The 26,286-nt window shown below is 37.5% G+C and overlaps 1 protein-coding gene across 6 annotated transcripts in view; it reads right to left on the minus strand.

Annotated features, from left to right (window-relative positions):
- Positions 1–26,286, minus strand: part of Rttn (rotatin) — a 167,375-nt gene that overhangs the window by 44,937 nt on the left and 96,152 nt on the right. For all 6 annotated transcript variants that reach the window (XM_032885546.1, XM_032885544.1, XM_032885545.1 and 3 more), the window contains 4 exons: positions 25,629–25,700; positions 13,471–13,660; positions 11,822–11,913; positions 5,454–5,547 (listed from right to left, as the gene is read on the minus strand). In XM_032885546.1, the coding sequence (XP_032741437.1) occupies positions 5,454–5,547; positions 11,822–11,913; positions 13,471–13,660; positions 25,629–25,700 (448 nt within the window). The remainder of the gene's footprint in view (positions 1–5,453; positions 5,548–11,821; positions 11,914–13,470; positions 13,661–25,628; positions 25,701–26,286) is intronic.

Here is a 26,286-nt window from a genome sequence, read left to right on the forward strand (position 1 = left end):
CAGTTTGAGAATGCCTGTCTTGTTAAGCTCTAACACTCCAGGTAAGAGTTTTCACTCCAGAAGCTTTCACTACTGGACCTCGACCCAGCCCAATCAGCTGGGTGCATGTGACCAAAGCCACTTCCTGTCCAGTGACTCTGACCTTGGCCTCTAGCTACCTGCTGTGTCTCATCACCTGCTACCAGCAGAAGAGATCCTGCAGCCTACCTTGCTCTGGCTTTCCCTTGGAGAGCTGTAACCATTGAGTCCTTTGGGCTATGCCTGAACCCTGTGAGACTTTTTGCTCCTGCAGGCTATTCCCCACCAGCTGTACCCCATTAAAACCAGTAATGTATATGTGGGAATTATATACAGATGTGGAGGCCAGAGTCTAAACTGGGTGTTCCCCTTTTTATTGTTTTCCATCCCTATCTTATGGTCTGAAACAGAGGTTGGTTGGTCTCTCTCTCTCTCTCTCTCTCTCTCTCTCTCTCTCTCTCTCTCTCTCTCTCTCTGTCTCTCTCTCTGTCTCTCTCTCTTTTTCTCTCTCTCTGTCTCTGTCTGTCTCTCTCTCTCTCTCTCCTCTCTCTCTCTCTCTCTCTCTCTCTCTCTCTCAACATGAACATCACCAAAGCAACTAGATGGACTACTCAGTGAAGCTCAGTTATCTGCCTGTTTCTGCCCTCGGCACTGGCATGAAAAGCATGTGTCACGACAACCAACTTTCCACATGGATGCTAAAGGATTACAGAGCAAACACTGTGCCCACTGAACCCTCTCCCTAACCCAATCGGATGCTTTCTTATTGATATTTTGGGGTAATTCTGATGTACCAATTTGAAGATACCCTCCTTGATTTTTCAACAGCTGAACAGTTCATTACAGTAGATATTTACTTGTAAACACCCTCCTGCTTATGGGAATCTGGGTATTTGATATATTTCCTAATTGCAAATATTTCATTAAATAATCATGTGCATGTGTACTTTCATGCTTTTAGGGATGAGTTATACGAAAATTGCTATCTGTAAGATAAATGCATTTATAGAGTCATTAGATATTGCCAAGTTCCCTTCCAAAAATGTTACACTAATTGCATTCCCTCTTACAATTTATAAAAGTGTTGTTTTCCATAGTCTCGCCAAGAGGATGCACTGCCAGTGCTTTTTAATAGCTGGCAATTTAATTTAATAGCTAAGAATGAGGGTCATGGTGTAGCACTAATTTGTATGCATCTGATAATATGGGTTCCTCATGTCTTTTGTGCCTGTTTGTCTCATGTCCCTGCTCACTTTTACAAGTTGTCAGTGCTATTCCTTCTTAAGAATTAAGTGTGCTAAATGCTTAGACAGCATTTCCTGTAAGCAATGTTGCACATAGTTATGTTACTTTGTCAAGCAATCTCTTCACTTTATGGTCTTTTCTGCTTCATAAGTCGTTTTTATTGTTGTTAGTTAAATGTAAATGTGTCCTTCTTATTGAATTTTGACTTTGACATGAGATTAGAGTCTTCAATGTGGTTTTATAAGCATCCGTCCATGTGTCCTTCTAGTATTCATTAATTTCACTTTTTACTTTGGAGCCCAGATGATTCTGCGTAAGATGTGCTCTTGTGTCAAATGGCTGGCCAGTTTTCACTATTATCTATCAAAAGACCTATGGCTTATCCAGAGACCTGAGGTGACACTTAAATCATAATGGATACATTCTCACTTCTATTTATTTTTCATTGCTGGTAGTAAAAGAGATTCAATATTATTTTTTAATCAGTTATTATATCCAAGTAGCATTTCCCTGGCTACTTCTGTATACTCATTCTTCATTTTGTTTTGTTTTAATTGTGAATACAATTTTCTTACTACAAAGAAATCTGATGTTATTTTGACTGGACACTAATTTATAGATTAATTTATAGAAATTAACATTTTACATATTTTTGATATCAGCTTATGCTATCTAAAAATAATGGATTTTTAAATATTTGTTCACATCTATTTTGTGGGCTGAATTTTAAAGTTATTAATAATAATTGTGGTTTTTCTTCTATAATTATTGCAGAAGCAGGTGAGATGGCTCAGCAGGCATAGGCTGCAGCCAAACCTAACTTCAATCCTTGTGACTTTTTTACTATTTAAAATTGTTTAAAGATTTGTAAGCATACAACATAGAGGTTGAGTTAAGTATTTTTTATAATTAAACCTCTTTTATTAACTAACATAAATTACCAAGGTGGAACCCTGTTTGTGAAATTATTATAATACAGTAATGAAAATTCAATGAAGCAAACTTTTTTGTAAGAATAGCTTCTGTACATCAGTTTTCACATTTAACTTCCTTTAGGAAGTATTATTTCTTTTAGGTCAGAAATTTAGTGCTACCAAATGAGGCCAACATATTCTCTAGGATTAAAAGATGAGTTGTAAACTCCCATATAAATACAACTTAAAGTAGAGTTGGTTGTGGTCCAAAGACAAAAAGTAAAACATACTGGATTTATAAAAGTGCACTGCAGGGAGTGGAGAATTGATATAAAAAATGTGGGTATAGCATGAAAATGGCCCTAGGTTCAGTCCTTATCTGCAGGAAAATAAATAAAAATATATTTCAGGTTGCTTGTGTGAATTTCTAAAAACAAAAACACCAATAGATTTTGTTTCAAATGACTGCACATCCTTATAGAATACATGTTAACTACAATTTCTTCACATCCAAGTCACGTACTATTAAGTGCTTCCCAAAAGAGGATTAAAATGTGGAGTCATATGCAGTGGTTATTTACTGAAATACTAAATAAGGAGCCATGTGGCGATTAGACTTATTATTATTATTGTTGTTGTTTATTTATTTATTTACAATCCAGACACTGACCCCCACAGTTCACCCCGTTCTTCCTTCCCCATCTCTGAGAGGAGGCTTCCTCCGCACCAGACAACTCCTCTCCCTGAGCGCTCAGCTCTCTCCAGGGTTAAGTGCATCTTCTCCCACTGAAGCTAGACTAGGCAGTTCTCTGTTCTCTATGTGTCAGGGGCCTCTCAACAGTTCCTGTGTGCTGCCTGGTTGGTGGCTCAGTGTCGGGAAGCTCCCAGGGGTCCGGTTAAACAACTTCCCTAAAGAGTGATTTATTTAAGTGGCTACTAGCCCAAATGCTTGAATTACCCTAGATGCACAGAACACAAGAAACTCAAGAAGGATGACCAAAATGTGAATGCTTCACTCCTTCTTTAAAAGGGGAACAAGAATACCCTTGGGAGGGAATAGGGAGGCAAAGATTAAAACAGAGGCAGAAGGAACACCCATTCAGAACCTGCACCACATGTGGCCCATACAGCCACCCAATTAGACAAGATGGATGAAGCAAAGAAGTGTCGACAGGAACTGGATGTGGATCTCTTGAGACACAGAATACAGCAAATACATAGGTGAATGCCACCCACTGAACTGAGAAGGACCCCATTGGGGAATCAGAGAAGGACTGAAAGAGCTTGAAGGGGCTGATATGAACAACAATGCCAACCAACCAGAGCTTTCCAGGGACTGGCCACTACCCAAAAGACTATACATAGACTGATCCTGGGCTCCAACCTCATAGGTAGCAATGAATATCCTAGTAAGAGCACCAGCGGAAGGGGAAGCCCTTGGTCCTGCCAAGACTGAACCCCCAGTGAACATGATTGTTGGGGGGAGGACGTTAATGGGGGGAGGATGGGGAGGGAAACACCATACAGAAGGGGAGGGGGAGGGTTGGGGATGTTGGCTGTAACCGGGAAGGGAATAACAACTTAAAATGTAAATAAGGAAAACTCAAGTTAATAAAAATGGGGAAAAAATGCAAAAAAAAGAGAATGATTTAAATTATTTATTTTTTAAATATTAAATGTGGGGGTACACCTGAGTGCAGGTGCCCTGTGAGGTCCCCTGAAGCAGGGACTGCAGCTATCAATGGGCAGCTCAGCATGGGAGTTGAGAAACTAACTTGGTACCTCTGCAAGAGCAGCAGCACTCTTGTCTGCTAAGCCATCTGTCTCTCTAGCCTCTCATACTTGTTGATAGCCAAATTCTCATTTATTACCTCATAGCATTTGTTTTGTCAATTTCTGATTATTTATTCTAGATTACCCTACCATGTCTGTGATTTGTTTGATTAGAAATTTGTTCTCCAGATTTTAACTCTATAAAGTGTCTGAACTGTCCCTCTTTTTCTTTTCCCCTTCCATATTTACCTCCCTTTCCATCTTTTATTAAAGCAAAATATCTTCCTAAAAGAAAATAACTTAAGTGGGCTCAGGGGAGAGAGCAACGGGTAACGTACTTGCTCTATCTTGAGAGTCCAGATGCTCATCACCCATGAAAAGCTGGGTATGGCAACAAACATCTGAGATCCTAGTCCTGGGAGGTAACAGCTAGTGAGCTCCAAATTCAGTAAGAAACCTCATCTCAAAAAAAAATGGGATGGAGAGGGGAGCTGGGCATATAATCTCACCTCAGTCTTTGAGCAAATGGCAACTGTTGGCTGCTGAAAAAGTGACAATTTTCTCTAAGATTGTAGTTTCTGATGAGCTAAGCATGCTCAGTGAAGAAAACAAATACAAAAGAAATGTTTGAACAGCATATTTCATCTTTTAAAGTTCTATGGGGGTAAATGCCTTTAATCCCAGCATCTGAGAAGCAGAGATAGGCAGATAGACCTCTATGAGTTCCAGGGTAGCCAGGTCTACAAAGGAAGTTCAAAATAGCCAGAGCTACACAATGAGACCCTATCAAAACAATATAAAGGAACACAAAGTTTGGGGGATAAGAACGAGGGGGTAGATCTGGAAAGAGTTGGGAGAATGGGATGAATATGCTCAAAATAAACACAAAACTAAAAATTCTGAAAGAACTTATAAAGTATAAGCAAGACCTTTGGCACTGTGGGTTATTCAGAGAAACACTCTGTACGGAGTATTCCCTGATTATAGAATGCATCATCATCATAGCAGTGTTTGGCTATCTCCAAAGAAAGAAAATTGTGCCCAATGCTCCTTAAAGAGAAAAATGAAAGATGCTCAAAAACCTTAAAGCATGGAGCTCAAACAGACATGGTACAAGGGAAGTATGTAGGTAGTATAGGACGCACAAAAGAAGAACACCTGTCCATGTTTAGAATATTTAGAAGTTTTCTATGAAACATTCATGAGGAAGTAAATGCTAGTCATACTGTTTTTATCCAGAAGTAATAATCCTTTGGAAATCTTAGTTTTACAATTTTCTAAATTTGCTAAATTTTTACAATTTGCTAAAAAATTAAAGGGAGGATGATTTGGAAAGGCTTGTAATATCAACCTCTGGGCATACCACATACCACAGGGAGGGACGGAGGGAGGGAGGGAAGGAGGGAAGAGAAGGAGGGGAAGAGAGAAAGAGAGACAGAGACAGGGAAAGGGAAAACTAAAAAAAATAAATAAATAAAAACCTTTATATACAAAAAAGAATACCTTGTGTCACAAACTGGTCAAGGGCTGCTGGTTCAGGAAGAAGTGTTGATGGCAGCAGGGGCTGAATCTCAGCACTGACCACCGAAGCCGCCACCTGTGAACCAGGTAGGTTCTCATTAATGTTGTAACATGGAAACAAACAGCAGGTATACAGACTATTAAGGAAGCTGGTTTTAAATTAATTTTGCCAGCTAACATAACTATAAAATACTTTAAATCTTGAGTTAGTTTTCCAACACTGACATTTTCTCTGACCTCTTATAGGAACTCTTATAATGTCCATAAATCAGTAACTCAAAAGAGCCAAGTTTTGATCAGAAGCCCAAGTAGAATTTAAGTATCTGATATAAGCTGGACTCTGGTCAGCTCGAGATGGCGAGCATGACTCTGGCAGCCCTACTTTTCTCTCCCATCCCCTTGCCTTGCTATAAACCACTAGATTACATACCTAAAGCTAGCCACCAAATCTATTTGCTTGTTTGGTCACTTACCCCTCCTGAGGTTGACTACCAAAGTCCAGCCATTAAAGTACTGAAGTCAAACACCTCCTCTGTCTCACTGAAATAACATGCCCAATTAAAACCAAGCACCTCATCTTACCATGGCAGTCCTTTGTCAAGTGGAACAAATATGGCTGCCCCTCTTCCTTGTTTCCTTCTCTTTCCTCACGCTCTATCTCCTGTCTTAGTCACTTATTCCTTGGCCTGTCCCACTGAAGAATCATGCTCAGAACTTGCTCTTGGGGGTACAATGCCAATACCTTTCCTTTCATAAGCAATCTACAGCTCTCATTGCCCAAATGACAGAGTGTTTAAGATACATACTTATTCATGAAAAATTTATTGGTTTTGAGATTTTTACATTAGATATATATTTTAGCTATATGAGTGGCTTGCCACCACGTATGAATGTTTACCACCTATGTGCCTAGTGTACATGGAGAACAGAAGGTGGCCCCTAGAACTGGAATACACTGAACCTCAAGCTTTTGAAAAATCAATAAAGGCTATTAACTGCTTAGCCAACTCTCCAACGCCCATGTTTGTTTAGTTTGTTCCTGATGTTTCAAATTGCACAATTAAGTTTTAATAATGCCTATAATAATCACTGTAAGTGTTGGAGACATGGATAACTCAGAATGTAAAAGCACTTGCTGTTCTTCCAGAGGACCCAGGTCCAATCTTCAGCACCCATCTGGCTGCTCACAACCTCTGCATCACAACCATTCCCAGGAGACCTGATGCCCTATTCTAAGGTCTGCAGATACCAGACAAACATGTGATGAACAGATGTATACAAGCAAAAAACAAACAAATGAACAAACATAAAACCCTACACATAAAGTGGGGGGAAAGCTTGCAGATATTGAATTTAAACAAAAACAATCAGTGAAGTATTAAAAGATTTTTCTCTATTTTACCTCATATAAGAAAAAAAACTTTGAAAAAGAAAAAAAAAAGGCTGTCAAAATGCTGACACCATGTTTCAGAATACAACATTTTTTAAAACATCAAACCTGATAGAATTGCTGTAGAAAGCAAAACACAAAATACCTAGAGGTTTGTAGATGAGGCTGTGACCCTCAAAAATTGAATGCACTCAGGCTATTGTGTTTGGCACTTCTTATGTGAAAAATTCCTCCCTGGGAAGGTAAGATATTTCTTTCCCTGTGAAAAGGCACAAAGAATCTACACAGGGGGAGACCCTGTGTCAGTGTGTGCACATGATATCGGACATCACCAGAACTGATAAACTAGCATTATTGCTGTCACAGTGCTACAAGGTCACATCTGTACACTGGCTGTGCTTACTTTTAGCATATTGTACTTTTGACTTAAAGTGATATCATGAAAGCAAACACTAGGACTATCTTCATTTGTAGTTTCTGAGAGTAAAGAGAATATGAAAAAATCCACAGCGATTAAATCTAAATATACTTAATAAATCTCCATTTGAACAGAAGACATTATTTCCCACCTTAGGTAAATATGATTTTGGTTCTAGTAAGTGAGAAAATTCTAAAGTCAAAAACACCGAGCTTAAGCATAAAATATCTATCTGAATGAATGTTTCTTCTAAATAAATCACTCACAGACAAGCACTAAATCTCTTGTATTAAATTCAGATAATAGCAAAATAATCTAACTGTTGCTTATTTTACAAATAAACTTGTCCAGATGACAATTGGGAGGCATGTAAAAAATATTCATGTCAAAGCAATCAAGGTGATTTTTATGGTTCTAGGAAAGAGTAATCAAACACCATGACTAATATCACAACCTAGGCAAACCTGAATAATAAATACATCTGTCTCCTATCAAAAAGCTCCTCTGGCTATTTAAAAAAAAAAAAAAAAAGTAAAGGAGACAGGATTAAAAAGCCCAAGCTTAAAGAAGATGCTTGTGAAAACAATCTATTAATTATATTAGAATTTTCCTCATATACTTGAGGAGTCAAGGGGTTCTTTGCCTGGTAATATGCCTCAAAAATTGAGTATAGGTGATCTATATTTCCACTGATCTTTACATACGTTCTTTTCGATTTAACATAAGGGTATACTCCTTTTTAATGAGCAAAACCAAACATATATTAAACTAAACTTCTCCACTTCCATGAAAAAAATATTTGGAAGACACATGTAAAAGAATTAGTTATATTTAATAATCAATGCTGATATAAAAATCTGTACCTTTTCACTAGAAGTTCAAATAATAAGTGTTTTGGCCTCTAAATATTTAACTGCTGCACAGTTTTGATTCACATAGAAAAGACCTATTCTGGTCCTGTTCAAGACAAGGGATTGCCCAGGACACTGCTTATTCTATCTGTACTATACACAGTATACAAGCTCAACCCTTACAAAGTATGAAAACAAACAAACAAACAAAAGACTGAATTCATTAGATGGCACTGCTGCATCCCTAAAGTGACTCTGACAGCGCAGGCTGGACAGGCCCAGTGGCAACACTTATTCGGGATCCAAATCAAAGAGGGTCCCAGACTTAGAAAAGACAAAAATGGAAAAGTCAACCAATAAGCAGACCTTATTTTTTCTCAACTCTGAGAGATAAACAAAAACAGATATAAAGAGCCAGATGGGCCCCCAAGATTTACAGTCCCTCGCCTTGTTACCTCAGTTTATAACTTCTGAGTTCTAGATTACTAGCCAATTCTAGCCATTAGAGAAAGTATTAGTTGATCTAAGTACAACTGTCTTTGCATACAGTGGTAATGAGTAGTAAATGAATTCTTTGACTTGTCTCTTTAGGGCAAAGATGCATATCATGTTAGCCATGGTTAAGAAAAACAGAATAAGAACAACTACAGAACTTAGAATGAATTAAAAACAAAATTCCAGTACTTCAGTTTGGACTCTACCTTCTCCCAAAAGGAGAAATGAAATAGTAAGAGTAGTACTAAGAACAGCAACAACAACACACAAGTTGACTGTAGAAGTCCCGGGAAACTATCAACATCTGAAAAAAAGGTAAATGATTTGAATGGGCTATATTTGAAAAATAATTTTTGGTGAAGATGTCTTAGTATATAATACAGGAGTTGGAAGAGAGGGAGAAGAGCTGCAAACAATATCATCTAGGGAAGATACAGCCATTAGAATAACCAATGGACAGCAGATAACAGATGTGTGCAGGGTTCTGCCCAAGAGTGAGACCATCAACAGTCAGGCATGGATGAAGGAAGTACTTGGGGATCTTAACCTTCACTATTCAACTGCTTGCTATTGAAAGACTTAAGAAGATGAGAGTCACTGCCTTCAGTTAAATGTCCACTGGTGACCCCATAATTAAAGCCACAGTTGGCCCTGGTTAAATTATAAGAGTCATGAAATGAAACCAAAAGTCATGATTCTGGGAAAGGGACTGGTAGGAAGGAAGATTGATTAGGATATGAGGTAGATAAGAGAGGGCAAGAGGTGAGAGTGTCAAAAAGCATTATATGCATGTATGAAAGTGTTACACAAACCTAATAAAGTAATTTTATTATTATTAATATTTTTATATAATATAATATAATCCTTTTTGAAACTTCAAATATTTCAGTAGCACATTTTTGTATATTATCTTTTACTACTAGCAATATGTGTGTGTGTGGGGGTGGGGGGAAGGGTGTGGGCATGTACACGCCATGGCACCTATGTGGAGATCAGAGGACAGCTCTTGAGAGTTGGTTTTCTCCTTCGACTGTGAGATAGAACCAGGGATCAAAGCTGAGGTCATTAAACTTGCACAGTGAAGGCTGGTAGTCTCTGAGCCATCCTGCCATTCATCTCACGCTGTAACAACTACTGTGAAGAAGTTAAGGGCTGTTATGTTCACAGAGATCACTATAATTTAGATATTAAATGTCCCCTTGGGCCCATGTACTGAAGGTTGGTCCTCAGTCCACAGTGCTACAGGGAAGGGATAGGGGAATCTTTAGTGGTGGAGCTTGCTGGAGAACATTAGACTACAGGACGTACCCTGGTAGAATATATGAGAATCATGGCTCCTTTCTGCATCTTTCTCAGAGTCTAAGATGTCATGAGATGAACCGGCTTCCTCTATTACCTACTGCACATACACTGTAATGTATTGTGCAATCAGAGGCCAAAAGCAACAGGGCAGAGACTGGACTGAACCTCGCAAACTGAGGCAAAACAAGCCTCTCTTCCTTTTAGGTTGTTTTGGGTTTTTTTGGTTTTTTTTTTTTTTGGTTTTTTTTGCCTGAATATTTTTGACATTAATACGAGACTAATGAGGACAAAAGTATTTCTATTTAAATATGGATCATAGTAATTAGATTCTTGGCAAATCTAGTGCTTTAAGCTGTAAAGTTCATATGTTAATATACACTAAATGGGATATACACTAAATGGGTTCCTGTGCTAAATGCTCTCCCCAACCCCCGTAACACAGCCCCTCAGAAGACCTTTAAGAGGCAATTATTTCTCAAGGGCTCTGAATACAACAATGGATTAACACATTGAAAGTTTCATAGTTTACTTAATTATTGGTAGCTTCATGGGAACTTTAAGAGTTATAGTCTTGTTACAGGAAGTAGATGGGGGTGACTTTGAAGGGAGCATTTGACCCCAGATCCTCCTCTGTAACTATCTTCTGCTCACTGCATACCATGAACATCTCTGCTCCACCACATGCTTCCCTGTATGATGTTCTACCTCACTAAGGACTGGCCTAGGAACAATGAAGTCACATAACCGCAGGCGCAAAGCTCTCAAACTGTGAGTTTCAATACATCTTCTCTACCTGAGGGTCATTTAGTCACAGAACTAAAGGTTCACTAGAGTGGCTATTCTATAGTCTTCTAGAAACTGGTTCACTTGAGAAAATTTACTTTTAAGAATATATTGATGCTGTTCCTCCAGTGATTTTTCTGTGAACCAACTAATACAATTCATCTTAGCATTTAATTATATCATTTCTCTTGTTGAACTGAAGATAAAGTGTCTTTACATTTAAGCTTGGAAAGTATGACATCTAGTGGGAGCAGAGTAATTATCCCATTTTTCCACATAAAGGTCTAGTTTAGCACTAAATACAACTCCTTTCTTTTGAAACAATAAAGGGAAGAAAGGGAAAAGGACAATATAGGAGGTAAATATTATTAATGTCTATATATTTTATTATCACATATACATATTGCTTTCCTAATAGATTCTACAACACAATTATTAAGAGTACACTTGAAAAATTTATGTTTTTAATTAGAAGAAATGCTTTTGATATACTTAAGAAAACTGAAAATGGGCATCAGCTTCTAGGAAGAAGCCACATATGCAAGAATGACGACATGTACATACATGCAAATTTCACATACTGTAGAAAAGTTTTTCATACAGGTATTTAGAAACGTGTTTGAAGTTATCAATACCACATTGGAATGACCTGAATATGTACACTTTCTCATTCTGCTTTGCCCTTAATCAAAATTTCAGGACAATTAATGACTTTTAATTATTAACATGATTCTACTCTCGATTCAATCAGAAAAGGTAGGAAAGAGCGGCTGAAGACTCAACTGAAACAATGTATGTAGCTATGACTGTAGCCAGCAATACCAGTTGAAATGCCAACCTTGCCTCTTACATTGCTGTTTACCATAGTTACTTAACTTTAGAATGACACACTTGTGTGGGAAAGTAAAAGGGTGTCTACCAAATGAGGATAATTGAACATATTAAACAGAATATTTTGAGTAAATGCAGAGTAAGAGTCTTCTCAGAATGTACTTTCAAAAAGACATTATAATCCTAACCTTAAATTTGTATCCAATATTTTATCACTAGTATGCAAATATAAACTTATTTAGTGACTCAAAATGATACACTATGTGTTCTTTTCAATTACCATTGTTTCTGAGGTAGAAAGAGAACTTGGCTCATGATCCTGAGTAGATGTCCCAGAGGGGGCCCTCCAGAACTTGAATGAGTCATCTAAACCTGTGACAACAGAGAATAGTTAATATGACATTTCTCAAGGTTCTTCGACAATCAACAGAATACATACTCCTTAAGGAAAGAACCATAAACTAAAGAATGGTATTTTTCACTGTGTTTGAGAATTGCTCAGAGGTTGTTGGTGCAGTTTCTCCAGCGCACCTGCCCTAGGGATTCTAATAGCCCACGTGAGAATGAAACCATGAATGCACACTTCTAACAAACACTCAGAATGCATCAGTGCAGATTGGCTCAAGAGCCATGTTAGGAACAACAGTGACTCATAAAATCAAAACACCTGAACAACTAACTCACTTTTCTAATAGAGACAGTTATTTATAAAGTTCAAGAGCTTCATTAAGTGCTACTTTCAACTCCCCTAAGATGGGAATAAAAATGTGAATATACATTTAAATAATTATAAATAAATTCACATTTAAGTAATTAAAAGTAATGGAATTTCATTTCAGTTTACTGCTTATTATATATGTATATATTTGCATACAGACATAAATCTTATTTATAATTACATACACATACATATTCATGAGACAGTGCATAAATTCATATAGCTAATGGTTTTGTATTTTTTATTGAACCTTTTCTGTGTTATATTAATTCTAAAGCATTATATTTTAATATTAATTTCAAAATTAAAGCAGTTTATGCTAAATGGATCTTCACTTTATAACATCTAAGTAGTATTTATGCATTAATATATAAAACTTAGAAAATGAGAATATCTACAAGAGAAATAAAAAGGTTTCAGCAAGATGTTCTGATAAATTTATGACATACAAAAATAAATAGATTTTTTAAGACTTTTACCAAATAAGCGAGAAGCCATAGAAAAGATCTCATTCATATGAAAGGTAGGGGAAAACAACCGAAAGACTGTACGTCTTTGGACATACAAGAATGGATGTCTTAAAAATGCTTAAGACTGTACCACAGAAAAAAAAGGTATAAACTTTACTGAGGGCCAGAAAATAACTTAAGAAGCATTAAGAAAATGTCAAGCATGGTTCTATGAAGAACTTATAACACAGAATAATGTTCAGGCAATGTTTAGAGAAGCAGAAACTAAACAGAAAGTGTGCATAAAACATATGAAAAAAACATCACATAGGGAAAATGATGGTAAGAAATATATCAGAGGTATTCTCTAGAGATAGTTTTTTCTGATGAATCTTTTACTATTTTCCAAATGTTCTTTAGTGAGCATGTGCTTTTTTTTCCATGTGTAGACGGTATGCATGCTTATTTAAATATTCACATGTGTACTCTTGAGTGTGGAGGTCAGAGGTTTACTTCATGTCTTCCATAGGCGCTCTTATCCCTTTGTATATTAAAGGAGGATCTCTCACGTGACACGGGTCAATCTGACTACACAGCTTGCTCTGGGGATTCCAGACCACTGTGTGGATGCTGAAGATACAAACTTCAGTCCTTCCACTTGTGTTTTAACCACTTAGTCATCTCCCTAGCTTCTCAATATCATTTAAGAGAAGTTGTATTTTATAATAATGGTAATGATAATGATAAAGGTATTATACTTACCATTTAAATCATTATATTCTGAAGTTTCAGTAAAAGCAGAAATATTAAAATCAAACATATATCTTCCAACGTAACAATGTTTCACCATGTGAGTCAAATGTTCATAGAAACGGCAGTGATACAAAAGGGCCTGTAGTGCAGGTTTTCCTGAAAGTGACAGGCCAGAATCTTCGTCATGGACACAGGGGCCCTGTGGGGAAGACAGAGAGGACATACTGAGTTAGGAACTCATTCTTAAAAAAAAAAAAACAAAAACCACTGCATCTCACTATTATGGCAAAGGTGCCCCAGGCCCTACCATCATCCTTCTAGTATGGCAGCTTAGACTAGACCAAAAAGTATTTTGCTTTACTGGTTTCTGCTTCTTAAATTTCTGAAGTGGAAACTTCTAGCTTCTTAGGAAAGTCAATCATGTAAAATGATCATTTGCTGGGGCACACAGGTAAAAGGATGTCTTGCTAAAGTTGACGTATGAAAGAATGTTTCCCTGCAGCAGACACAGGTGAAAGGACGTTTTCCTGAAGCAGACATAAGTGAAAGGATGCTATAGTGGACACAAGAAAGGACACATAAGGAAGGAGTATAAATATGATCCCACAAAGATTGGGGGAGAAGCATTGGTCTGCTTTGCTCTCTCTGCATCACTATTCTTCACTAATGACATGCAAGTATTGGTGGCTTACATACCAATGTTGAGCTCCGCGAATGCTAATGCTGCCATTGAGAGAAATGTGACAAAATACTTCTTTTATATAAAGTTACTGTGGCTTCTTGACTCTTCTGCAGGCTCACCTCAGGACAGTTGGCAAACCTTGCATATTCTTTGGGATTGAACTACATCTGCTGGTTCATGTGTGCTGTCTGCCTGCCAAGAGGACTGGACTCTAGCTGCTGACTCATATTTGGTGTTTGTTACTTGACTGAACTGCTGACAAAGAAAAAGATGACTGAGTTCACCCCCAAAGAACTATTGCTAAACAGATCCACTTCTCTCATATCCTAATAAGTTTCTCTTCCACTGCCTCTGGTGGGTGGTGAACAAGAGGAAAGGTTGAAAATTTATGGAGATAGGCTGCAAAAAAATGTATATATACAAGACGGTGCCCGGATCTGAAGGGACCTGGTCAAATAGCTCCCTGCACCCAAATCCCGTGGGAGGGAGAGCTAGACCTTCAGAGGGGCAGAAACAACTGGGAAACCAGAAGAGACTACTCTCTGCCCACATTTCTGACTCTAGAGGAAAACGCCTAGCACCATCAGGGCCCCCTGCACACAGGGACCCCGGAGAAGAAGGGGCAACCTTCTGGTTGCTGCCCTAACAGAGAGCTGAAACACAGCCCTTAGGAGCGACTTCAGGCCCGAGATGAGAGGTAAGACCAACTTTTCGCTCCATGTGACCTGCCTGGTGGACTCAGGACACACGCCCACAGGAACAACTGAAAGCCAGTAGACAAGAACGACTACACACCTGAAAGCAGAACACTCTGTTCCCAAAACTGGCTGAAAGAAAACAGGAAAACAGGTCTATGGCACTTCTGACGCACAGGCCTATAGGACGCTCAAGTCAAAAGATACTCCAACATATAAGAAAGAAACATGCTCCACTATGTTCATAGCAGCCAGAAGCTGGAAAGAACCCAGATGCCCTTCAACAGAGGAAAGGATACAGAAAATGTGGTACATCTACACAATGGAATACTACTCAGCTATCAAAAACAATGACTTTATGAAATTCATAGGCAAATGGATGGAACTGGAAAATATCATCCTGAGTGAGCTAACCCAATCACAGAAAAACACACATGGCATGCACTCATTGATAAGTGGCTATTAGCCCAAATGCTTGAATTACCCTAGATGCACAGAACACATGAAACTCAAGAAGGATGGCCAAAATGCGGATGCTTCACTCCTTCTTTAAAAGGGGAACAAGAATACCCTTGATAGGGCTTAGGGAGGCAAAGTTTAGAACAGAGGCTGAAGGAACGCCCATTCAGAGCCTGCCTCACATGTGACCCATACATATACAGCCACCAAACTAGATAAGATGGATGAAGCAAAGAAGTGCAGGTCGACAGGAACCGGATGTAGAGCTCTCCTGAGAGACACAGCCAGAATATTGCAAATACATAGGCAAATGCCAGCAGCAAACCACTGAACTGAGAATGGGATCCCTGTTAAAGGAATCAGAGAAAGGACTGAAAGAGCTAAAGGGGCTTGAGACCCCATGAACAACAATGCCAACCAACCAGAGCTTCCAGGGACTAAGCCACTACCCAAAGACTATATATGGACTGACCCTGGGCTCCAACTGCATAGGTAGCAATAAATATCCTAGTAAGAGCACCAGTGGAAAGGGAAGAAGCCCTTGGTCCTGCCAAGGCTGGACCCCCAGTGAATGGGATTCTTGTGGGGAGGGCAGTAATGGGGGGAGGATTGGGGATGGGAAAACCCATATAGAATGGGAGGGGGGTTGGGGGATGTTGGCATGGAAAATGAGAAAGGGAATAACATTTGAAATGTAAATAAGAAATACCCAATGTAGTAAAGATGGAAAAAAAATAAAATTCCCTAAGAACAACAACAACAACAAATATATATATATATATATATATATATATATATATATATATATATATATATATTACCTCTACCAGAAGGTTGACCCTCCTGAAGGGTCAATTCATAAAAATGCTTCTATAAAACAATCATTCTCAACCAAGTAATATCTTTTAACCAACACATGACGGTAACACAATTATAAAGATCTGAAATAATGTGGTCTAAGTAATATTGTTTGAACGCATTTCTACTTAGCAGTGATTCAGAAAAAATGAACAATTTAAATAAAGAAATCTAGAAGAAGCAGGTCAAACAGAACAGGAGAATGACATCAGAAGGCTATGCATACTCATCATGGTCAGTTACAAGCAATGTGGCTTGTCATTTATTTATAAATTATTCAGTGAGACCAGGGCCCTCAACCATAGAGGCAAGTGCTCTACAACTGCACTCCATTGTGGTCCTTTAAAACATGACTTTATTAATTATCACAGGTGAGCTATTTATCAAGAAAAAAAAATAGTCAACCTTAGTGTCACCATCACGTTATAGTATGCTTAAATGAACAGAGCATGATAAAGACAAGATACAATGCTATAATGCAGAACATAAGAAGCCAACATCTTTGTCACTCAGAGAAAGAATAACAACCTAAAATTGTGGTTTTGTTAAGGCAGTATAGGGGAATGTCAGGGCAGGGAGGAGTTAAGGTTGGATGGTTGGGGTCAGGGAACACCCTCATTGAAGAAGTGGGAGGGGGAATGGAATAGGGGGCTTATGAAGATAAAACAGGAAAGGGGATAACATTTGAAATGTAAATAAAAAAATCCAACAACAACGATAAAAGACAATGAGTAGTGACCTGCAGATACTTGGGGGATGGGGGATAAGAATAGGACATTATTAAAAAGTTAACAGCAAAAAAAAAAAAAAAAATTGTTTTTGCTATTCTGGGTCATTTGCCTTTCCAGGTAAATTTGAGAATTGTTCTTTCCATGTATTTGAAGAACTGTGTTGGGATTTTGATGGGCATTGCACTGAACCTGTAGATTGCCTTTGGTAGGATGGCCATTTTTACTATTCTGACAATCCATGAGCATGTAAGATTTCTCCATTTTCTGAGATTGTTTCCGATTTCTTTGTTGAGAGACTTGAAGTTCTTATCATACAGGTCTTTCACTTGTTTAGTTAGATTCACCCCAAGATATTTTACATTATCTGTGGCTATTGTGAAGGGAATTGTTTCCTTAACTTCTTTCTCAGCTTGTTTTTCATTTGCATAAGGGAAGGCTACTGATTTATTTGAGTTAATTTTATATCTGGCCACTTGCTGATGTTGGTTATCAGCAGAGAAGTTCTCTGGTAGAATGTTTGGGGTCGCTTATGTATACTATCAAATCATCTGCAAATAGTGATGCCTTCACTTCTTCTTTGCCAATTTGTATCCCCTTGAACTCTTTTTGTTGTTTTTATTGTGCTAGCTAGCACTTCAAGTACTATATATACGGGGAGAGTGGGCATCCTTGTCTTGTCCCCAATTTTAGTGGGATAGCTTTAAATGTCTCTCCATTTAATTTGATATTGGCTGTTGGTTGGAAGTAAATTGTTTTTATTATGTTTAGGTATGGGCCTTGAACTCCTAATCTCTCCAATACTTTTAACATGAGGGGTGTTGTATTTTGTCAAATGCTTTTCTGCATCTAAGAAAATGATCATGTCATTCTTTTTCTTTGAGTTTGTTTATATGGTGGATCACATTAATGGATTTTCATATACTGAACCAACCTTGTATCCCTATAATGAAGTCTACTTGATTATGGTGAATGACGGCTTTGATGTATTCTTGGATTCTGTGTGCAAGAATTTTATTGAGTATTTTGGCACTGATATTCATAAGTGAAATTGTCTGAATTGTCTATTTTTTTTTTTTGGTTCTTTTTTCTGAGCTGGGGACCCGAACCCAGGGCCTGCTTCCTAGGTAAGCACTCTACCACTGAGCTAAATCCCCAGCCCCTGAATTGTCTATTTTGCTAGGATTCTTGTATGGTTTAAGTATCAAAGTAATTGTGGCTTCATAGAATGACATAGGTAGTATTCCTCCTGTGTCTATTTTATGAAATAGTTTCAGGAATATTAGTATCAGGTCTTCGAAGGTCTGGTAAAATTGTGAACTAAATTCATCTAGCCCTGGGACTTTTTTGGTTGAGAGGATTTTAATGACTTCTACTTCCTTATTGGTTATGGGCCTGTTTAGAAAGTTTACCTGCTGTTGATTTAACTTTGGTATGTGGCATCTATCTAGAAAACCATCCATTTCATCAAGATTTTCCAGTTTTGTTGAATATAGGCTTTTGTAGCAGGATATGATTTTTTTTTTTTTAATTTTCCCCGTTTCTGTTATGTCTCCCTTTTCATTTCTGGTTTTGTTAATTTGGATACTGCCTCTGCGCCCTTCAGTTAATTTGGCTAGGGGTTTATCTATCTTATTGATTCTCTCAAAGAACCAGCTTTTGGCTTTGCTGATTCTTTGTTCTCTGTTTCTGTTTGGTTGATTTCAACCCTGAGTTTGACTATTTCCTGCCTTCTACTCCTCTTGGGTGAGTTTGCTTCTTTTTTGTTCTAGAGCTCTCAGGTATGCTGTTTCGTGTAAGATCTGTCCAGTTTATTTACCAGTGTACTTAGTGCTATGAATTTTCCTCTTAGCACTGCTTTCATTGTGTCCCATAAGTTTGGGTATGATGTGTCAACATTTTCATTAAATTTCAGTAAGTCGTTAATTTCTTTATCTTATCCCTCACCAAATTACCATTGAGAAGAGAGCTGTTCAGTTTCTACGGGTATATGGGTTTTCTGTTGCTTTTGCTGTTATAGACTTTCATGCTTTAGTCATGGTGGTCTGTCAGGATTCGTGGGATTATTCCAATCTTCTTGTACTGGTTGAGGATTATTTTGAGACCAATCATGTGGTCAATTTTAGAAAAGGTACTATGAGGTGCTGAAAAGAAGGGGTATTGTTTTAGGGTGAAATATTCTGTAAATATCTGTTACACCCATTTGGTTCATGTTCATGACCTCAATTAGTTTCCACTGTGTCTCTGTCTAGTTTCTGTTTCAATGACCTGTCCATTGGTAAGACTGGGGTATTGAAGTCTTCCAATATGATGGAAGCTTTACTAAAATTTCTTTCATCAATGTGGGTGCCCTTGCATTTGGGGCACAGGTGTTCAAAATTGAGACTTTTTCTTGGTGGATTTTCCCTTTGATGAAGATGAAGTGTCCTTCCTCATAGCGTTTGGTAACTTTTCATTGAAAGTCTATTTCATTGGATATTAAGATGGCAATTCCAGCTTGTTTCTTTGGCCACTTGCTTGGAAGACCTTTTTCCATCCTTTTACTCTGAGATAGTGTCTGTCTTTGTTATTGAGGTGTGTTTCTTGTGATGTAGCAAAATGCTGGATCTTGTTTGTGTACCAAACCTGTTAGTTTATGTGTTTTTAAAGGTGAGTTGAGTCCATTAATATTGAGAGATATTAAAGACAGATGACTGTTGGTTCCTGTTATATTTGTTTTTGTAGGTAGCTTTATGTGCTTGTGGTTTTCTCCTTTTGGCTTTGCTGTGAGATGCTTAATATCTTGTCTTTACTTTGGTATAGATATCTTCCTTGTATTGGAGTTTTCCTTCTAGGATCCTCTGTAGAACTGTTTGAATTTGGTTTTGTCCTGGGATATTTTGGTTTCTCCATCTATATTGATTGAGAGTTTTGCTGGGTATAGTAGCCTGGGCTGGCATTTGTCTTCTCTTAGAGTCTGCATGACCTCTGACAATGCTCTTCTGGCTTTCATAGTCTCTGTTGAGAAGTCTGGTATAATTCTGATAGGTCTGCCTTTGTATGTTACTTGCCCCTTTTCCTTTGTAGCTTTTAATATTCTTTCTTTGTTCTGTGCATTTAGTATCTTGATTATTATGTGAAGAGAGGATTTTCTTTTCTAGTCCCATTTGTTTGATGTTCTATAGGCTTCTTATACCATTATGGCCATCTCTTTCTTTAGGTTGGAGAGGTTGTCTTCTATGATTTTGTTGAAGACGTTTGAGCTGCGAGTCTTCATTCTCCTCTATTCAATTATTCTTAGATTTGATCTTTTCATTGTGTCCTGAATTTCCTGGATGTTTTGAGCTTTGAATTTTTGTTCTGGGTTTTTGTTTTATGTTTTGAATTTTCTTTGACTGTTGTGTCATTCTCTTCTACCATATCTTTTACACCTGAGATTCTCTCTTCTGTGTCTTATATTCTGTTGGTGATATTTAATTTGTCATTCCTGACCTCTTTCCTAGGTTTTCCATTTCCTGGTTTGCCTCCATTTGTGTTTTCTTTATTGTTTCTACTTCCACTTTATAGGTCTTGGACCGCTTTATGCAATTCCTTCACCTGTTTGTATTTTCCTGTATTTCTTTAAGGAATTTACTCGTTTGCTCTTTAAAGGTTTCTACCTGTTTACCTGTGTTTTCCTGTATTTCTTTCAGTGAGTTATTTATATCCTCCTTAAAGGACTCTATTATCTTCATGAGATAGGATTTTAGGTCAGCTTCCTGATTTCCTGGTGTGTTGGTATATTCAGGGCTTGCTGTGGTGGTAGATAATGCTCATTAATATTGGCTTCTGTTGCTTATGGTGTTATGTTTGCCTCTCGTCATCTGGTTATCCCTAGTGTTTGCTGGTCTGGGTGACTCTGGAGTCTGCCTCTTTTGTCCTTGGGTTGCTACATGTTTCCTGGTAGGCCTGCTGCATTGTCTGTAGCAGACTTCTTGTGGGGCCTTCCAACTAGAGGGTATTCAGAGGGGTAGAGAAGCTAATAGATCTCCTGGTGGGGGGGGCCTTCAGACTGTTGGGTCTTCAGAGGAGCAGTCAAACTGTTGACCTGTGTAAAGCTGTTCTCCCAGGGGCAGGGGTTGGGGGAAGGGGGTGGTGAGCCAATGGACTGTGGTTTCTGTTTCCTTGTGTGCAGCCACAGGGAGGCTTTCAGTCTTTTGGGTCAGTGCCCTGCATGCCACAGAGCCCCTGGGAGGTCTTTGCGGGTGTGGTATAGACTGCTCAGCTGTCCCTGTGTACAGATGAACTCCTGGGATGCCTTTAAGCTGTGGTGTCCTGGGTGCAGCGGATCTCTTGCAATGCCTCAGGATATACTATCAAATGTTCTGAGTGTAGTGGTTCTTGTGATACACTTCAGGATATGTTGTCAAATGTTCTGAGTACAGCGGATCCTCTGGTATGCCTCAGGATATAGCCTCTTCAGGGAAGCAGATTATCTAGCCCATTTCTATGTGTTTTATGAGAAGACAGAATAATCCAAATTCAATCATAAGGAAACAAGTAATACTAACTGAAAGTCACTGCAGAAACTGAGTGGCATGCATTTTTCAAAATGGTTATAAGTTTTGAAAAATTAGAAACAATTTCAGATGTAAACAAAAAAGTGAAAAATGTTATTCTAAATTGGATACAATATTGGATTTCCTTTGTCGATAAACAAAAGAAGTGAAATGATCCAGGAAATAAATGTCACCTATGTCTGCATCAAGTAACACCTAGAAACTGCCTTTCAGCAACTCATCTTGATTCAGTTAACTATTAAATAAACCTTAGGTTTATAGAAGATCCTTGGTACAACTGTATAACAGACTAGAAATATTTGAGAATTATTATTATCACATAAGAAAATGCCCTTGTTTATAGGAAATTCATCCTTCAGCGTTAAGGGGAAAAGTATCAGTGTATCCATAATTTGAATAGTACGCAAAAATTTAAAAGATACCAGCTGAACAGTTTGATTTCTGTTGTTGTGATAGATACCATGACCAAAAACAACTGGGAATTTGGCTTAGGGGTTATATTATCCACTCCGGAGTACAATTGAACATAAATCAGAAACTGAAACAGAGATCATGACACCAGGGGGACAGCACCTATTGGCTTAATTCCTGCTTCTCAGGACCACCTGCCCAGAATGGGCTAGGCTCTCCTCTACCATTTAGCAATCAAAGGTATCTCACCCTCATGCACATGTGCACTCAAGCACACACAAACTCACAAACCATCCTAATGAAGCTAATTCTTAGCTGAAATTCCCTCTTTCTGACAACCAAGAACAACCAGCACAAAGACAATTTAGGACACATATGAACAATGGAGATTTGAGTAAAGATGAATGGAAATTATATTGTTTCTGCAACTTTCTATAAATCTACTATTTTTTCAAAGGGTTAAAAAAATAAAGTGCATGTGCCAATTCAAAGCCCTATTACAAATATATAAAGCAAAGTGAGAACAAGTGTAATATATTCACAAACTAGCAATAACCTAGCATATTAACTAACACACATGAAAATGCCTATACAATAAGTATGATATGCTTTTCAAGGGAATAACTCAATCATTACAAAAATTATGAATAAGCTACCAATAGAATACATAAAACATTGTAAAATGCCTGTCTTCCCCTAAGTCATGTCATTAGCTCCAAATCATTTAATTTGAACACCTGCATATCCCCAATATGTAGGCACTAAATAAATGTCATAGACAAAAAGACCCAAAACCAAACAACAGAAAGCCAGATGATCCGTCCATTAGATTTCTTATCATAAACAAGTCTAAGGTTAATTGAAAACATTGCAGAGGCTGACCTGGTAGTCTTCAAAGTAAACTCAGCAACACAATCAGGGACATCCAGAACTAACAACCTAGTCAGGCTGTGGGAAACTAGCTTATAAGCACTGCTTAGCTGAGAACTACAATACAACTTTCAGCACTTTGATACAGAGAGTGACAGTCTTGATAATGCATGTGAATAAAGGTGAGCCTCTATAAACATATTTTATTAAGATATGCCCCAATTTCTAAAGAACTACAATACATGAAGATTACTGTAACAAGAGCTGAGCTCTCATACCCAGCCAGAGGCTGGCTCCCTACTTACTAACAGAAGGTGTGGGTGGGTGTCCGCTGAAGGCCAACGGATGAGGAATATGTACATGCTTCCTATCTGTTCCTCCTCTTGAAGTTCATTCCATCCCCAGCATATCCAAACAAAGTAAATGGAATATTATGAAACAAAACAATGGTCTTTATTACATAAGACCAAGAATGTAAGTTGAATTCTTCACACACTACTAAATCAGAAACTGGGACAGCACATTTTCAAAATATAAACCCTATCTGTGGTAGAGCATTTGCTGCCTAGCATAAGCAACGCCTTGGTTCAATCCCTAGAGCCATAGGAAAGAAAGTAAAAATAATAATAATAAACTATGGTTCTAACCTTCTGAAACAAAGTTCTATATAAGAAGATAAATTTTAATAGTAAGAATTGAGGCAATGCAGTAAATTAATATGTGGTAATGAACTCAATTTAATGGTCAAAAAACAAAATACTAGTGTCTTTCAGAGAAAATTAAAGACTACAGTGGTTAGTAAAAATATTTTTACAATTATTTATAGGGGATGGAAACATATGACTCAGAGGTAACATCACAGACTATGAAAGCCTGATGACCTGAGCTCCATCCCTGGACCCCAGAGTAAAGGAAGGAAAAACAGACTTCACAGAGTTGCCTTTGACCTCTCAACCCACATGGTGGTACACACACATGTAGACAGATGGACCAATACAAACAGACACACACACAGAAACACACGCACAGTACACACACACACAGATACAAACACAGACACACACACATAGAGACTTGTATACACACATACACACACAATACTAATAAGGCTAGAGATGAATTAGGGCACCAGCACTGCTAACTTGGTTTTGTAAAGACTGAAGAAGTGAAGAACCCAGGAGATAAATGCCAGCTAGATTATGCAGCAGGTGACACACTGAAATCCCCCTTTCTGAAGCTCAGCTTGATTCAGTAACTATGAGTGAATATTCTGAAGCAAACTGAAAAATAAACAGTTTTATGGAGGAGAATGGGAAGTGCTATATAAGATTATTATAAACATAATTATGAGGATGAAGATACGATAAAAATACATCTTATGCCTATGATGAGCATACTTACATATTACATGTTAACTATTTTGTGACTTGATATTCACTATTTAAAAAAAAATCTAATATAAAGAAAAAGAGCTAAATCATGGTCCCAACTGTACACTAACTCAGAAAAAGAAATTTAATATGATTGTATTTTTAAATACAACCAACTTTACAATTTACCAATTGTCAATTTAACAATGTATATGAGAAAGAGACTCTGTGTAATACCACTGACTATGTTACTTCACTAAGCTATTTCAACTCCTTGTGATAAAACTTCTCAACTATGTAATTGGGAAAATAGTTCACAACTCCAACAATTATTCCAGTTAGTAGTCCCAAAACTTCTCTATCATGCTAAGCATTACTAATTTTAAAAGTATTAACCACTACAACAAAAGAGGGTTTCTTCTTTTTTTAAGCGTTATCAGGCTGGGTATGGTGGCCTGTGCTTTTAATCCCAGCTCTAGGAGACAGAGGAAGAGATATCTCTGTTGAGTTTGAGGTCAGCCTGATGTACGAGTTCCAGGCTGGCCAAGGTGAGATCTTATCTCAAATAAAAAAACAAAAACAAACAAACAAATAAACAAACAAAAACCACACACATACAGAAAAATGAAATGTTTACTGGAGGCTAGAGAAAAAGATTTTATTGGTGGCTCAGTGATTAAGGACACTTTTCACTGTTACAGTGGACCCAGGTTTGATTCACTGCACCTACCTAGTAACTTGCAGCCATCTGCAAGTCTAGTTTCAAGTAATCTGACACCTTCCTCTTACCACTATAGGTACCAGGAACATACATGGTTCACACACATACATGAGGGCAAAACAGTCACACACATAAGTAAACCTAAATTTTTGTAATTAAAAATTTATTGTGTATATATGGTGTATGTGTAATGGGGGTTATACATGTACCATGTGAAGCATATGTGTGGAGGTTAGAGGACAACTTTACAAAGTCAGTTCTCTCCTTCCACCTTTGCTGGACCATTTTACATTTACATTTTACATGTTGAACTGGAGCATCAGTTACTACCTTCTAGTTAAGAAGCAATTGCTACTATACACACAATTTTTTTAAGTAATAAAGCTTAGCCTCTTTGGTATCAAAAGGGACTGGTTCTTAGACTCTCAAAAATACCAAACTCTGTAGACAGAGATAACTGTTTATTATCTGTGCATATTCTACTGTATAACTTAAAAGCTCTCTAAGTCACTTACAATAACAACGCTATTGTATGTGCTTGTCAGGCTATACTATTCAAGGAGAATGATATATACATACATACATACATATATATGTGTGTATATATATATATGTGTATATATATATATATATTATGGAGAAAGAGAAAAAGAGAGAGAGAGAAAGAGAATATAATTATTCCATACAATTACTTTTTATTGAATATTTTTGACTCCTGGCTCCTGATTGCTTAAATCCACAAAAATAAAACCCACAAAGGGCTAGTTGAACAAATATACTGAAAATTTAAAACTAATATAAAATATCTGCTAGATTGATAACCGCTTATACCTACCTGCCAAGTATAATCCTTTATAACCTTTGAAGGCATTGGAATTACAAGGAGATTCTGAAGTATAAATGCAGCCTGAAAATTAAAAACACAAAATGTCAATACTGCCATCTTGCTGTCATCTCTGAAATAACCGATTGTTGCAATTAAATAACTGGATGGGCAATGATACAAGCTGAGACCCTCACAAGGTCTCATACTCTACATTTCTTACTAGCTGATAACTGAATTAGGTGATGACCAAACCATGCAGTTATTTCATAAGAAAATATAGTTTTTACTATTTCAAAATTTAGTTTTCTACAAAACATGACTAGTATAATAATTCTAGGAGCATTTAAGAAATAGTCTTCGAATCCCTTTGTAGGGTTACACACAGAGATAGCAAACATCTGCCTTCTCCCTCAATTTCCTCCTCATTCACATAAAGGTTCCTAGTAAAGTTAAAGCACAAATGTCCAACTTTACCTATCAGAATATAAGACGACAGAATGAAATAGTCATACAAATATAAGAACTGATTTTCATTCAATGGAAGGTTTGCTATAATCATGCTAAGAGAATAACAAGAATATGAAAAAATCTAAGAGTAAAGTTTCCATCGATCTTCACAGAAGTCAATTTAAAAAGTTTAAAATTATCGAATCAAGAAAAATCCATA

This window comes from Rattus rattus, chromosome 15, assembly GCF_011064425.1.
Source record: "Rattus rattus isolate New Zealand chromosome 15, Rrattus_CSIRO_v1, whole genome shotgun sequence".
In the NCBI taxonomy this organism is placed as follows: Eukaryota; Metazoa; Chordata; class Mammalia; order Rodentia; family Muridae; genus Rattus; species Rattus rattus.